At 33.2% G+C, this 15,215-nt stretch overlaps 1 protein-coding gene across 1 annotated transcript in view; it reads left to right on the top strand.

The window, feature by feature from the left end:
• Nucleotides 1–15,215, top strand: part of LOC126837110 (uncharacterized) — a 47,084-nt gene continuing 31,869 nt past the window's right edge. Inside the window, exon 1 of the mRNA XM_050570915.1 lies at nt 1–456. Within this exon, the coding sequence (XP_050426872.1) occupies nt 369–456 (88 nt within the window). The 5' untranslated portion in view covers nt 1–368. The remainder of the gene's footprint in view (nt 457–15,215) is intronic.

Below are 15,215 nucleotides of genomic sequence, written 5' to 3'. Positions count from 1 at the left end.
CCCGCCAGTACACGTTGTTCCTGTTGCCGGTGTGTTGGGTGCGTCTCGCCGACATCTCATCGCGTTCGACCGCATCGATCGATTATTAAATAATATTCTACGAATACATTATATATTTATATATAAACAGATATTTATACTTACCCACTATTTGAAAAAAATTTCAAAAAAAAAAATATGCTCTCGCCGCCTCAGCCGTACCAGTCCGTTCGTCCGACGCCCTCGATTTCGGATTAAATAGAGAAAAAAAATATTTGTATAATATACATTGTTTTTAATTGTTTTTTTTATTTATTTTTATATTTTTAAACGGTCGGTATTTTTTTTTTACCCATTTCGTACCCGAAAACATATTATTATCGGTCAACATGTATCCGATAACTACCGGACCCCTGCTGCTGCTGCTGCTCTCTTTGCTGTCGGTTCGGTCCCTGGAATCGCCCAACGACCCTAAAGGTAAGTCCAATCAAAATATATAATATTGTAGGTACGGCCATAAGCCATTCCAAAACTAATCGGGTTCCTCTATTGTGATTATCCATAATAAAGAAGTATAATTTGTCTTTTAAGGTAAATGTAAAAACGTTGTTTCTCCCGATATCCTCGAGTATAGTGTGACACTTGAAAACAATATCATATAATATATAAGTGTATACAAATTGTCTTATATTATACTACTGATAATAATTGATATAATATTATTATTATTATGGTCTAGTGGTTGACCGGATTAACCAGCCAGCGACTTTACCAACAATAATCTACTTGTAACCGTGTTGTGCAACGAGGTTTGGATTGGGTAGGTTTGTTATTGCTTTCGGTCGGCATTTTTTTCTCCGCTTTCGTCATTATTGTAAAAAAATAAATCCATTAACAATATAACATGGCCGTCCCATTGTTTAAACGGACGTATACGCGAAGGTTGACCGTAGTGGTGCCCAGACGACTAAATTATACCGGAATCTGTGCAATACAAACGTGTGTATGTGACATGCAGTGGCGGTAAGTACAATAGGTCGTGGGCCGGTAACTTTTGGATTTCATTTATTATTATTGTGAAAAACTCCCTAGTACTAGCCAGACGGGAATAAAATAGACTTGTCAGGGCGTTTACGGTGGTCATGCGGTGTCTATAATATTATAAAATTATATACAATTAGCTGTTAACTGCCGATATCGCTGTTGACCCGAGAGCGTGTTATGATTTTTATGGTCCCCAGGCAAACGGGTCGGGAATTAAAAATAATAGCTCGCAAACTGCATTTAAGTACATTTCTTGTGTGTATATAAAACGCGCTCACTGAGCATTGGACAACTTGCTCCTCCATCCGAAACCGTTTGGCCGGTTACACTGCGGTGGTTTTGCAATGTAATTAAAAACGTGCTAACCTCAGAAGCAGCGCCAGCAACAGTTTAACCCACGGGGTGACCTCTGAACTTTAGAAGTTAATGATAACAGTGTGTTATTGTCATTGATATTGTCCCATCGACAGCCAATCGCTTTGGGGAAATTTCGAAAGTGATTAGCTTTTCTTACGTTTTAACGCAATACATTTGTATTTTTCAAGAAATTATACATAATTAATCGTCTTTGTATCATTAAAATGTTATCACCTTGCCGCTTTTGAGGATTACTGTCGTTGCATTGAATCATTGAGTCCCGAGATAAAAATATCTCTTGACAGTTTTATTATCATAAAATCTAGAATAATTACGAGCGGCTTCTATTGACAAGACCAGTTTTTCTTGTACTATTCAAAATGCTATGCTCGTATATGCTATGTACTTTGCATACTGCAATAATACCCAGTGGTGAAGTCAACCCTATGGGTAAATACCACAAATTAAAATATCTACTCAACTTCGTTTCTATAATTCTAAGACGCCGCAAATGTCTGATTGTGTGAACAGACAGGATGAACGAATCCTTAAAAATATTTCAGTGCGGCAACGCTCTAGCAACGAGTCAATCGCGGCTAAGCTATCGGTGCATTCCAGTTGGCGTGCCTTTTCTTCTAGAAACCGAGTGACATAAGAGTTTGCCACAATAAGGTCGGCGTGACCGACGAAATGCCTTCGACGGCGACAGTTTGTTGTCTGTGGTCTTGTTTGTCTTATAGATCAAAGTATGCACTGATGGTATCCACCACGGGCATCTACATATAATTTACTTTAAACTAAAGGTCTTATCTGAGGGAATTATGCACGGCGCGAATCGCATGAAATTAAAACACCCTTAGCCATGTGGTCCGCGCACAAACAATGGCTCGGCCTATTGACGAACAAACGCGTGTCCGGCCAAAAGACACTGCTGGTAATAATATTCTATTTGTCATCAGCTCTGTTGTGTAATCATCATCATAATAACAATACTAATATATTAATATACAATATTATCGTTATTTGGTACGTCCGGACGTCCTTCGTAACGCCCCCACGGGGATCTGTTTGGACACTGTCGCCTGCAGCGTCCTCGTCTTTGATACCTCATAGCACTTATTATGCACAACTACAATAATTGCTATTGTGGTATGTATATAAGATGCTGTTGTCGGTTTTGTCACCACGTGTTTACAAACGTGATAATATAAAACAGTGTGATCGTAATAATATTTCCGTTGGGGGAAAATGACTGGCGAAAAATGTCGTCCCACACCGTTACAAAGCGTTATCGACCAAATACGCCTCTGTTTAAAATAATAATAATGACCGAAAATTCAAAATCGACACCAATATCGACCGTGTCCGTTATACAGTACATTTTACCAAAGCAACGTTATTTTAACCGTTTAAAAATCTAATAGATAAATATCAAACAAAAAGCGTTTGATGACAATGTTCTAAATACAATTTAAAAAACGTCTCTTTTGAATTTTCGGATCTCAACGGTTTATTTTTTAATTAGAATTGTTAAATGTACGTTTCCAAGATTAACAAGTAGTAGGACGAGTCTTTATTTTACCACATGACTATACAGAGGCTGGTAGATCACTCGCTCGTAGGACGTTATGCGCTTCGTATCAAAGTGGATTTCGCCCATGCGAGTAGGTACTTGTTTGATGATTCATAATGTTATTACATATTAAACAGCTTTAGGTATAACATGTTGTTTTGACGATAGGCGACCGTTCGCGTGGGTTCCATATAATGTATTGCGGATAAAACAAAGGAGAGGACAGAGCATTATATTAACCGGACTAGTATATTTTTTGTTGGTATCCGTCAGATGTATTTACCGCTAGTATATGGGACTAGTATCGTGGTGGTACGTGATCTGTTTGGCGGGCGACCCAATGAGGTACACACATACACATACACACACACACACAATAGAAAAGAAAATAGGCTATGGAAATAATAACTAAGAAAAAATGATCCTGGTCTGACGGTAAAAACAATACAACAGAAATCATAATGAAAATCCGTTTTCATAACCGGCCGACAATAACGCTATTAGACATAATTGGTTAGAAAAAATCAATAATAACGCACGATTTTTTAATTTATTTTTTACCTTCCAATCATCAGCATTATATAGCGCAGGCACACGGATAATCAATATTGTAGTATATCTTATTGTCTCGGGCCATTTAATTTAACGAAAGTCATATTTTCCTCTCTCGGCCAGCCGGAGTACAGTAATAGCTGCACAATGATCGTTTCTGATGCATAATATTATTTCTTGACAGACGGCGGTCCGTCTTCGCAGGACCTAAACGTTGGATTAGGTCTTGCGCTGATCGGATTCGTCATTGCATTATGAAATAATAATATATTAACCGTGTCCAGTGCACATGCGTTCCCATTTAATATAATACGTACACCCTACGCAATAAGATGATAATATGTTATAAACGTTCATACCGATGGTCATTAATCAGCCGAGAGTACGGACCGTATGGTAATGCCGCAGTCGGCGATTGTTTACCATAACCGTATTATTAAAAATATACATAAAATAAAGCGCTCGCAATAAACACTCTGCCCCGGGTTGGTCGGTGCAATCAACAAGTATGGCAGATACACACTTACCCCAATCATCCCAAGAAGAAATTAACAGCTACACTCATCACTCAAAGGAACATATTAAATGTTATGATAATTTTGTCCATAGATACAAATAAAAACAAGGTGTTTTTAAGTACATTTACGGATAAAATCGTCTCAAGTTTTTTATGCAACCATCAGTTAACCCTCGTTTAAAAGTATTTTTTTGATATATTTTCTACATTTTGAAAATTGAGGAGAAGTATGATTTATAGTTTTAAAATAAAGAAGTATGAATTTTTCGTATTAAGTTTTATATGTAAAAAAAAAAAATCGTTATAAAATTATAACTGAAAATACGAAGATTGTATTATATGATAATTATTACCGTATTACCTAACTATACGGTTATCATTTATTTACAATTCACAAAAAAGTGTCAAAATCGTTGTAATATATTTGTTTAACAATTTAGAATAAATATTGAACATTGTATAAGTAAAATGTTCAAAACGTATTACCTCGTGTATTTTCAATACAAGTATTTCATAATTTTGCTCTTTGTGTTGTTGGAAATTCGACCGTTTTGCTACTATAGGGACTAGGGTTTTGGTAAACTGGTTACTCTATTTTGAACAATTACTATCGTAAACCTGAGCCGTACAACCTCACTTGCTTCACTCTCAAGACTTCTCACGGTTTAGTGTCCAACAGTATGCGTTGATTGCACTCGCTTGGCAAAGACGAAACGCCAAGCCTGACCTCAGACCCGTGTGCTTAAGACCCATACCGACTCATAGGCCAAAGAAACTATGTAAATCGGTTCCTGTAAATCCTCCATAAATACACACAAACAGGATCGCGTGACCGTGTACCGTGTAAGATCAACCGCTTCGGGTAGTGCACACATGTTTGGAATTCCGGTGGTTCGCGTTCGGCCAAAGACATAATAATAATTATTACTGTTTTCTACCAAGACAGCCGCCTTCCGAACACCGCTCTACCGACGGGTCTGCCGATGTTTCCTCCGATTAATTAACAACTTGTAAAATTGGTAACTTATTGTAATTGATTAATCAACGCGACGGATCTGAGAATGCTCACACACCAACACATTATCTCTGGTGTCTGCTATCAAGTTTACCTGTCACGCATACACACGAGGTCTCGACCAATTACATTTATCCGCATACAAACAACCTTCCATTGAACATACTAGGCGTTTTTCAAAATGTTAACATTTATGTATAATAGTATACACTGTACCTACCACTATTATAATAATGGCCACATTGTTATTTATTGTGTTTCAGACATCACGGTTGCTTTATATGACTTATATTGACGTTAACGGTTCCTCAACGGTTTACATTTTAAATTGATTTCCATCAGTATATCTCCTATATCTCTATAGTCCTAAATACAATATTTTAGTGACCATAAATAAGTTATTATTTGTCATTATATAAAAGCAGAGCGATCGTGTGAGTGCTGTTATTTTTTTTTCAACAGATTAGATAACCTTACATAAATCACACATATCAATTTAAAATTGTTTATGAAATAGTTACTCTTCTTGGAAACAAATCACATGGTTTGTCCAAAACTATATTATATAAGACAAAAATACGAATTAAATTTTATAAATAAAAGAACAAATGAACATTTTATTTATCGCTCATTAGAATCATTAATAATTATTAATTATTATAATACCTACTCAGCTTTTTTTAATGCATCATTAAAATATTGAATAAAGTCACAGAGCTATCAATTAACTATACAACAGCTATGGCTACTTTTTTTTATTTATTATATTTTAATTGTTTCAACAGAATCTTGTTTTTACAATATATTAATTAATAAGTTACATAGTTAGGTAGGCATAATAGAGTAATAAAATAATTTATAAATTATTTTAATTTAGCAAATTGTACATAAATTATGAGTTGTTTTAATTAGGTCATTAATCCTACCGATGATGATACCGATGATGAAGATGATGATGATTCTGGAGGTAGTAAGATATCTTGTGGGAGACGTGGCTTCAGTCGGCGGTTTTTGGTTCTTTTCCCAATATGGCTACTTGACTATACAACAAAAAAAAACTATTTATAATACATCATAATATACATTTACCTTGTACGGAACAAGCTTGTCTTTTTTTTCTCGTAATATTTTGCTTGCTAGCTTAAAATGGATATAAAAGCGTGCATGGATTGGTTTTTTTAATCTTGAAAATTGGCAAGCTAGTCAATGTATTTTATTTGTGGCTCGATATTAATTGCCATCAAATAATAAATACATATTATTATTATGTGGTAGGTATGTTTTTATATGCGAACTCGTTTGATATTATTAGTTACCTAATTATATAATTTTATATTATAATTTATTTCTCACACTGAAACGCGTTTTCTGGCGGATATCTTATGGTTTCGTTTTTAATTTTTGTTATTAAGCCGACCTTGTTTACTGTGTTTAAATTTCCCTATGCCGTGTGATTGCATTTTAGTATACATTAACGTACAACGGGTGAAAGGATTTTTGTTTTTTTTTTTTGGACTCGTGACGCTCGTTGCGATAACGAAAAATATACTAACATACCTATAATATTATATTATGTTTCCCCAGTAGAAAACCTATTATGTGGACCGACTAAACGTGTACTGGTGCCCGAATTATTATCATAATGCCGTCGAGGCTGAGACGGTGAAGTAAAAGTTCTCGCGTGCACTTTTATAATAGTATAATAATATAGGTACTATTGGAAATAAAACGATCAGGACTCAGGTTATTGGTCGGACACGTAAAGCCAGTATATTACACACACCTTGTAAGTGCTACTGGGTGATGAAACCCATTGCGGTACACTCTGGTTAAAATTACTCGTAAAATAGTGTGCAGCCCGTTTAAGTACAAAAAAAAAACATACTTTAATATTAGATTGACAGGAGTGAAAACTCAAGGCGGATATTGGAAGTTCTGTCTTCTATTGTAATGTTTATAATGTCAATCTAATTGACCAGAGTTCCACGGACCATGAGACAAGTGTGTACATAGTTTTTTCTACCTATACCTAATAAGCACCGGATTTTCCTACACGGTCCTCCGCACTATTGGAATTCCATATTGTTTATTTTTTTTATATAAGTATCCCAAAAAAGACTATCGTAACCTTGATTTCGTATAAAAAAAAACTACACATTACATAGAAAATAATAACTCAAATGGCTATTTCTACTATTTTAAGTAATGCGAGGCGGAAAAGTCGGCATCGTCTGTGATGATCTTATACTAAGCTACCTACTATATACATGTATTATGCGTGAATGACAGTCCACGGTCACACGATACTAAATTATTACCGATACATTTTATGGTAAAAATCCGTATTATTTATTATTCGGTACTTAATGTTTTTCAATCCTCTCAAACGCAAAAAAAAGGCTATAAAATCATTTTTTTTTATTAGCGTACAATGACCGATAAATTTATGGTGAATTTAGAAGTAAATTTTTAAGAAAAAAATCTTCCCTTAAAGATAAACCACTCTATACCTAAATCATTTAAACGTGACGTCAGCGGTTGAGTGTGCAGCGTTTGTTCAAAAATCATTATCAGAACTTATCATTAACTTCAAACGACAGGTCGAATCGAAACTAGTTTACTTTGTTACAAGCTAATTAACTGTGGGAGAGAAACATGCGAAGTTGAACCAAGGTCTAATGAGCGGAAAGTGTGTGTGTGTGTAATGGTGACACTTGATATGTTATTATAAAAAACCCGTGTGTGACTCTTGACGTTGACTGTAATTTAAAAAAAAAAACCTAACAAAAAAATTGACACTGTATGGGCGTTGTCGTCCGAGTAGGAGGAACAAAAGAGACATATGTAGTATAGTTAATAGTTGTAATTATTGTAATAGTAATTGTAATAAAAAGCCTTACATTTATTATTAATAATATTGTTATGGTCGTTGCGATATGGAAACCAATTCTATTTAGCAGTCATTTGACGTTTTTATTGATTCTATTAAAATTACCTACGTCGATTGTTTCCAGCCGGATAACAGTAAAACAAAAAACCGCATAGCAAACCCGTGGCACCGAGCCATTTTGTTGCCGGTATAAGGCTCGCTTGTCCGGTGCATTGCTATTGTGTTTAGATTTGAAAAATTTCAAAAGTCTGTCGATTCACCAAAGTTATCGCAGCAATGAATTTTTTATTTCTCATGCCAATCCCGATGATAGTCCATCGGATTTAGGGAATTTAATACATCTAAACAAATACATACATACAGTATACAATAAATAACAGTAATACAATAAACAGTACATATATATATATATATATATATATATATATATATACATATATATATATACCCGTTGAATGGGCCAAATCTCACTTTATGTAAAATTTGGCAAACGAACTATTATATAGATGTACAATGTACTACCCCTAGTAGTTTTTGTAAAATTGTGACATATGCCTTTTTTGTAGTTTGTTAATCGTCATATAATTTTTTCAAACTCTTTTGTATACTTGTCGAAAGCTGTACGTAAACCGTAAACGCAGTCAAGACATTCATCGTGAGCCTGATAATACATTAATCATGGATTACAATTCTACTTACATTGAAAATATTGTATACGTTCTCTTTTCTTGTTCGCTTAAAGAGAAAACGGCGGCACGGGCAAACCGCATAACCAATACAGTAATAATTAGGTATGATTAATTGCTTAGCCATAACAGATGTTTTTTTTTATGTCAGAACACAATATATATCGTGCAATAAAAATAAAAATTGCAGTACAAATGGTTGACGTAACATATCACAAGTTAATCTTTGTACCTACTTTTCTATTCACATTCGATCATGTTGATCTGGATAAGTAAATATATTATAAATACATCATGTTCACTCACCGGGAAAACAATTTGATTTTTTTAGCTCATATACATAGACCTCAAGACCAGACAAAAATAAGAGAAAGAGGAAATGATCAGAGAGAGAGAGAGAAGCAAAATATTAAAACATTACACTAAGCAAAGGCGATCCATGAGAACCGACCGGTCGAACAATGATAATGATGATAATAATAATAATAATAATAATAACAATATTAAGTACATTGTACATTCATTCACGCGTGTACGGCTTACACGGCATGTGTGTGCGGCAAATTACTTATAATAATGCATAATGAGGCAGAGATCAAATACCTGCGCCGCACCGTAAACACCTCGTCGGCGTTGTCTTAGAGCGGAAATAATATTTAATAATAACAATAAAAAATAATCATCAAGAAGTAAAAAAAAATACCTATAAGTGCGTTACAGGTATAAAATATACAGTTCCACTGGCCAACGAACGGCATTGGCGCACCGAGCAAGTGTACAACGCTATTAGAAATAAAACAATCATAATAATGCAATAATTATTTTTTTATTTAATTTTTTTAGTATTTTCAACTATTATCTATTATTAAGCAGTTATAATTATGAACTCGAAATAGTTTGAGCACAGCTGTAAGTATTCAATTTTCTATTATGTCCTCTTTCAGTTAAAATAACACCTGTTTAAACAATTATTTTCTTTTGAAAAAAAAACATTTAAATAATAATTTTTTAATTATGACAATTATAAAATATAAGAATTAAGAAGACTGTATAATATTTTGTTTGACCATTAAAATACAATGTTGTCAAGAGGTAACCAAAATTACTCGTCTTCATTTTTGAACGATGATTAACAAATCTGTGATTTTCATTAATAACGATCCTGTAATAATTATTATGTCTACGTCAGAGTGTTGCAGTATATACGACAATAATTATTATCTAGTAAAAATATTTGTTTTTTTAAAACATCTAGCCGGCAGCGTAGGCCTTGGCTCGTGTAGTTTATGAGTTTTACTCGGACTCGATCTGTTGACTTTGTCAATGTTTTTTCTATCAGGAATTAAGAAAAAAACTCCCACGGTAAGTCGTCGCGACATCGTTCTTTGGTTGCTCATCCGTTTACAATAACGATAATGGACTCAAATAAACGTTTACTGTATGTTTTGTTTTGTTGCTAAATATTACATACGCCACACAACAGATTAGCTTTGTTAAATAGTTTTTTTTTATGAGCGAAGGAGGAGTTCAATGTAGATTGTGGTTTCTATTTGTCATTAAGCATAGTCTTCATAGTACTTACAAGTTTTATATTACATTTTACTATGTCACTGCCAACTCGTACATTCTTCAAATACAGTTTTTGTTTATAAAACTAAATATCTATTAATAATTGGTCCATACTATATTGTAATAAAATATACACAATTGCCTAAGTTTTTGTTTTTTTGTAACATTTTTATTTATAAAAAAAGTATTAATGCTTTTTTTTAGTTTTTTAAATCTGTAATATATACAACAGGTAATTCTTTTATTTAGTATGTAATATATACTGAACGCAAATAGGATTGACAGTTGATATATTCTTCTTAATCTATTTGCGTTTTTAAGAAGTATAAACTGGGACGTATCATGGTGACTTTGTAGGAGGAATATACTGTTTTCTTTTCTTTACTGAATTTTCGACATAAAATTATTTCTGATATAACATAATATTATTGGCCGTGTTGAAGAGATGAACGAAACATCTTGCTGACTTATACGTGACTTCAACGACAAGTATTGCTACTATGATCGCTCAAAAGCAAAAAAGAAACGTGCCCGCCTTAAAGTATTTGATAGGGGACGTCTTATACCAGCGTTACGATTACTGGGCATTACTGTGAATGGGTTATGATATATTTATTATTATTATTATTATATCATTTCGCACGATCTCGGTCGATGTATGGTCGGCATACCGACCGAACAATCGGACTTGTATATTATATTTTTGGCTTCTTAGCAATAATAATGTACATATAGAATACACTCACACATGGGCGTCGCGACGTACCGGCTAGATGAACAATTAAGATGGACTCTATAACCGTTAAATTGCCACAAGGGTATACTGGAAAAGTGTCCATAATATACTGATACGGTGTGCCATAGTATACAGGTGATACAGTATAATATTACATTACATTGCTTGAGAGTAACGTACCAGTGGATCTCAGAATTACTGTAACGGTGTCCGTAACTATGCGAAGGAGAATAATTTTTCAAAATTACACTCAAACCAAAATATTTAACTAAACTGTAAACTTATACTAAATTACATTTTAATATTATAATTTTTCTTAAATAATATAGGAAGGCAATAGGTATGTTAATGTGTAAAACCATGACTTGATCGAACACAAATTAAAAACATTTAACGACTAAAAAAATTATACGTATTTTAATAGCTAAGTACTATATATTACATATACCAAACAAATATGTAAGCTACACGGCAATATAACATCACAATTAACAAGTAAAAAAAAACTAAGTGTCGATTCATTTTGCTTATGACCATTATTAGATTTATGTTTAAGTTTAAATTTATATGAAGAAATTATGGGATGAACTTTAATGATTACTAACTGCCATTTTTCTTCTCTGCCACAGTCTACTATTTGGAATCGAATACCCTAGTCTCCGACTTCCACTCATTGATGACTCTTACATGTCACAGCTTTTTTCACCCTTGTCAGCTTCTTATATTACACTACCATTTACCTCTATGTACTTTCTGTACTGTTACTTTCAACATTACTACAGCCATAACGGCTTCATTTTATGTACCATCTACTCATAAAATGGTGGCTTAACCACCGTTACCTATTTTACCTAATTTTCCTAATAAAGACACGATTAAGTAACCTCTCTATTACACCACAAAACACAAATAACCTAACAACTAAACAGTTTAAACCATAACACAGTGGTTACTTCATTTAACTTTAAACTGCTCTCAATTGATCAAAACCCAATGTTGAACAATATTTGATATCGATAAAAATTATTATATGCTAACAAATGTATTTTCACTAATACAGTATTAAATTTCAGGTGATTTTAATTATTAAAAAACCATCTTAGTCATAATTATAAGTTAAGTTACTGCAATACACACTTTCTGGGGCGTTTCAGTCGTCTGGTTTCTTTTTGTATTCTCAACGCAGAAAAAATATTTTATATCTTTAATAAAGTTATTGTACAGAGCATAAATATGTATCTATTATTACTACAAGTATACACAAAGGTGGTATCGAATTCGAATTTCACATGATATTCAGAGATGAATACATACTCTGTGTACAGTTATCAAAATTGTAAGGACATAATATATATTTTTTTAACAATCGTCGTTTTATTAGTGGTTTTGAAATTTAAATGATAAGTAATGGTAAATGACTAAAATATTTTGTTCTTCAAACGAGAATGACTTACCAAATCAAATTTGATGATCAGGATGATCAAAACAGCTCCTAATTTAAAATAATAAACCAGAATCCTAGTTGATTCAGAATATACCTAAATTATAAAACATAAGTAAGTTGGACTTAAAAGAAACGGCCAAACAGGAATTTATTGGCCCAAAAATTGCATGCCAGTTGCTGTTTGAGTCAGTTCTCGTCATATTATATAAGTACTAACTGTCTTGTTTAGGTAATACCTGTGTATGCTTACAGGACACGGACATAGAAAATGCGATTCCAACACTTGCCATTGTTTTCGCTTGGCTCTTCTCGATACTACGGCCACACAAAAAAAAAAAATAATACTTGCTATTATATGATTAACTCTTATGGATATGAAGAAAATTACATTTTTGTTCCCACCACCTAATGTTTATATAACAATATTATCATGCACGAATACATATATGAAATTAACTGCGGCTATTACATTAATTCATCTTCGAAATGTGGTAGGTATGGTGTATATCGTTTTCAATTATTTTAATGCCAGGCAAATAAACATACACATATATATAACATATGTGTTATATACATTCGGTTTTCAAAGTCATTATAATAGATATAAAGGAACGTCAGTGATGCTGGAACGACAGCCTACCGATATGCTGTTCAGTTAACCGTGCCCTGAAAATAATGAGAATGTTTACAAAACTAAGCTATGACTTATGTGGTATAAGTCATTGCGATACGATAAAACGAAAGTTCAGAGTTGAAAAAAAATGCCTAGTGGTAGTTGTTTAAATATAGCTCTTGTTTCACAATAATTGGGATGAGATAGTGTGTCTTAAATAGATTTTTGCCTGAAATATTAATTTTTTTGTTTTATGACCGTTTCCAAGATTGTTTTCCCATTGTCGGTATATCACAAAAGAGACGCCCCTCAAATGTTTTTGGCGCCTTACCACGATATTTTTCAAACCGACCCTGAATAGAAGGTTATATTATTAGGTATTCTCTCTTGCAGACAAATACCGTTCAATATCCCCACACCAAAGCTATGGTTCAATAGAATACATGTTATTGGGAATAGGATAAAATATAAAAGATCAAGGGAGATTGAAAGAGAATAGGAACCAGAGATGAAGTAGTGGGTACAATATATTATATGTTTATGTATGGCTGTTTCAAGATCAAAATAATTGACGACCGACTAGCTCATGGAATTAAATTAGAATCGTCAGACTACAAGTTTTCTGCTTTAATAATACAAAACCCAATCTTGTGTGGGAAACTAATCAGCTAATATTATTATTACCTACGTACGCGCGTTCGCCACTTCTAAACAGCAAAAACTATTTTTTGCCATTTAGAATAATTGTCCATGTAGTATTATTTATTCTACAGCTGCGATGGTCTTGATTCAAGTACGTTTTGAGTTCGGATTAACCTCTATTTCCGGAAACTCTATCCTCGTTAAATGGTTTTGTTATATTTACTCGCTTTAAAATTTGTAGTTAAAATTTAAAAAGCTGCCTTTGATCATTTTACGCATAAGGTAACCTAACCGACGTCAACTATGTCCAGTTTAGCATAAACTAAGTTGACAAAATATTCTCAATCAACCCTTGGTGTAAACAAAACTTTTAAAATATAATTGAAATTTCGTTATTGTTAGTTATTAAATATTATTAATAATACTAATAATAGTAATAGTATTTTTAATTACATTTTTTACCTTCCTGTTTAAATTAGTTAACTTGTTAACGTAGCCGGCCTGAGTCAAGTTAGAAAGGATGAAAATCTATTCAAATATCTGTGTTTGTGTTTGTTGAGCAAAACTACTTTTATTGTTTTAGGATTTAACTACCATTGTATCTGTATTATAAAAACATTAACACCAACAAAAAAACAAATGTGTGTCATTGAGCGGAACTGAGAGTGGAGAAAACGTTTGTTTATTCTGTCGGTCAATGGAGTCTTACTAAAGTGTACCAAACCAAAAATGTTCACATATAAAAAACAATATATTATTTGTTTCATCTTGACCAGTATAGCATAAGCATAGACTCTCAAACCAAACTACAATAGCCGCAATCCAGCTCATCAATGTGTTTGACTTGACCTATGCAGTTTATCCTAAACAGAGGTCATTGTAGTACAACTTGTACCTATTGGTTTTACAATATTATTAAGTTATTGAAATTTTAGCTTTTGCCTACATGTAGATTCTACATTGAAGAACCCGTACTGTACTCAACCACTCTTAGGTGAACTATAGTCAACGCGATTAAGTCCATTAGAACCACCTAGTGCACAATTGAAGCATCATCAATATAATATTATAGTGCATTAACTGGTTGGTTTTTACTGCAGTTCACCAATACAACTTACCTAGGCGTTAACAGGTTATTCATGAGCGGTGACCGGTCGACCAATATTAAACAGAAGGGAATAATGTTTATTTATTTTATTAATTTTTTTTTACATGAGAGTATTTTACCGAAATAATAATATTTTATTGCTTTTTACTGTAAAACGGTAATTTTTATGTTTGAAAAAGAAGCAACTATATGACCTTTTCAAAATAATATTATTAACGCCACAACTTTGTTCTGAATTAAATCATAATAATAATATGTTACTATGTAAATATCTTAGTCCGGCCAATGCATACTCCAAAACGATTAGCATATTCTCATTTTGTACGCGACTCCCGCACATGACGAATTTTTTTATTGCCAAGTCATAGGACATGTGCACAGACGTTGTAAAAAATTATTATCACACATTTAAACGCGTATTGGCACCGGCGTTTATCACGGTCGCGGGTCAACGGACACACAGATCTTCTCTTTAAAAATAAAACTCTAT

The sequence above is a fragment of the Adelges cooleyi genome, unplaced genomic scaffold (genome assembly GCF_023614345.1).
Source record: "Adelges cooleyi isolate 19-005CV unplaced genomic scaffold, UGA_ACOO_1.1 ACOO_flye_CR_arks_rails_tigmint_CR_PRNA_247, whole genome shotgun sequence".
Lineage (NCBI taxonomy): Eukaryota > Metazoa > Arthropoda > Insecta > Hemiptera > Adelgidae > Adelges > Adelges cooleyi.
The sequence above is the reverse complement of the archived record's forward strand: the minus strand, read 5'-3'. Positions and strand labels throughout refer to the sequence as shown.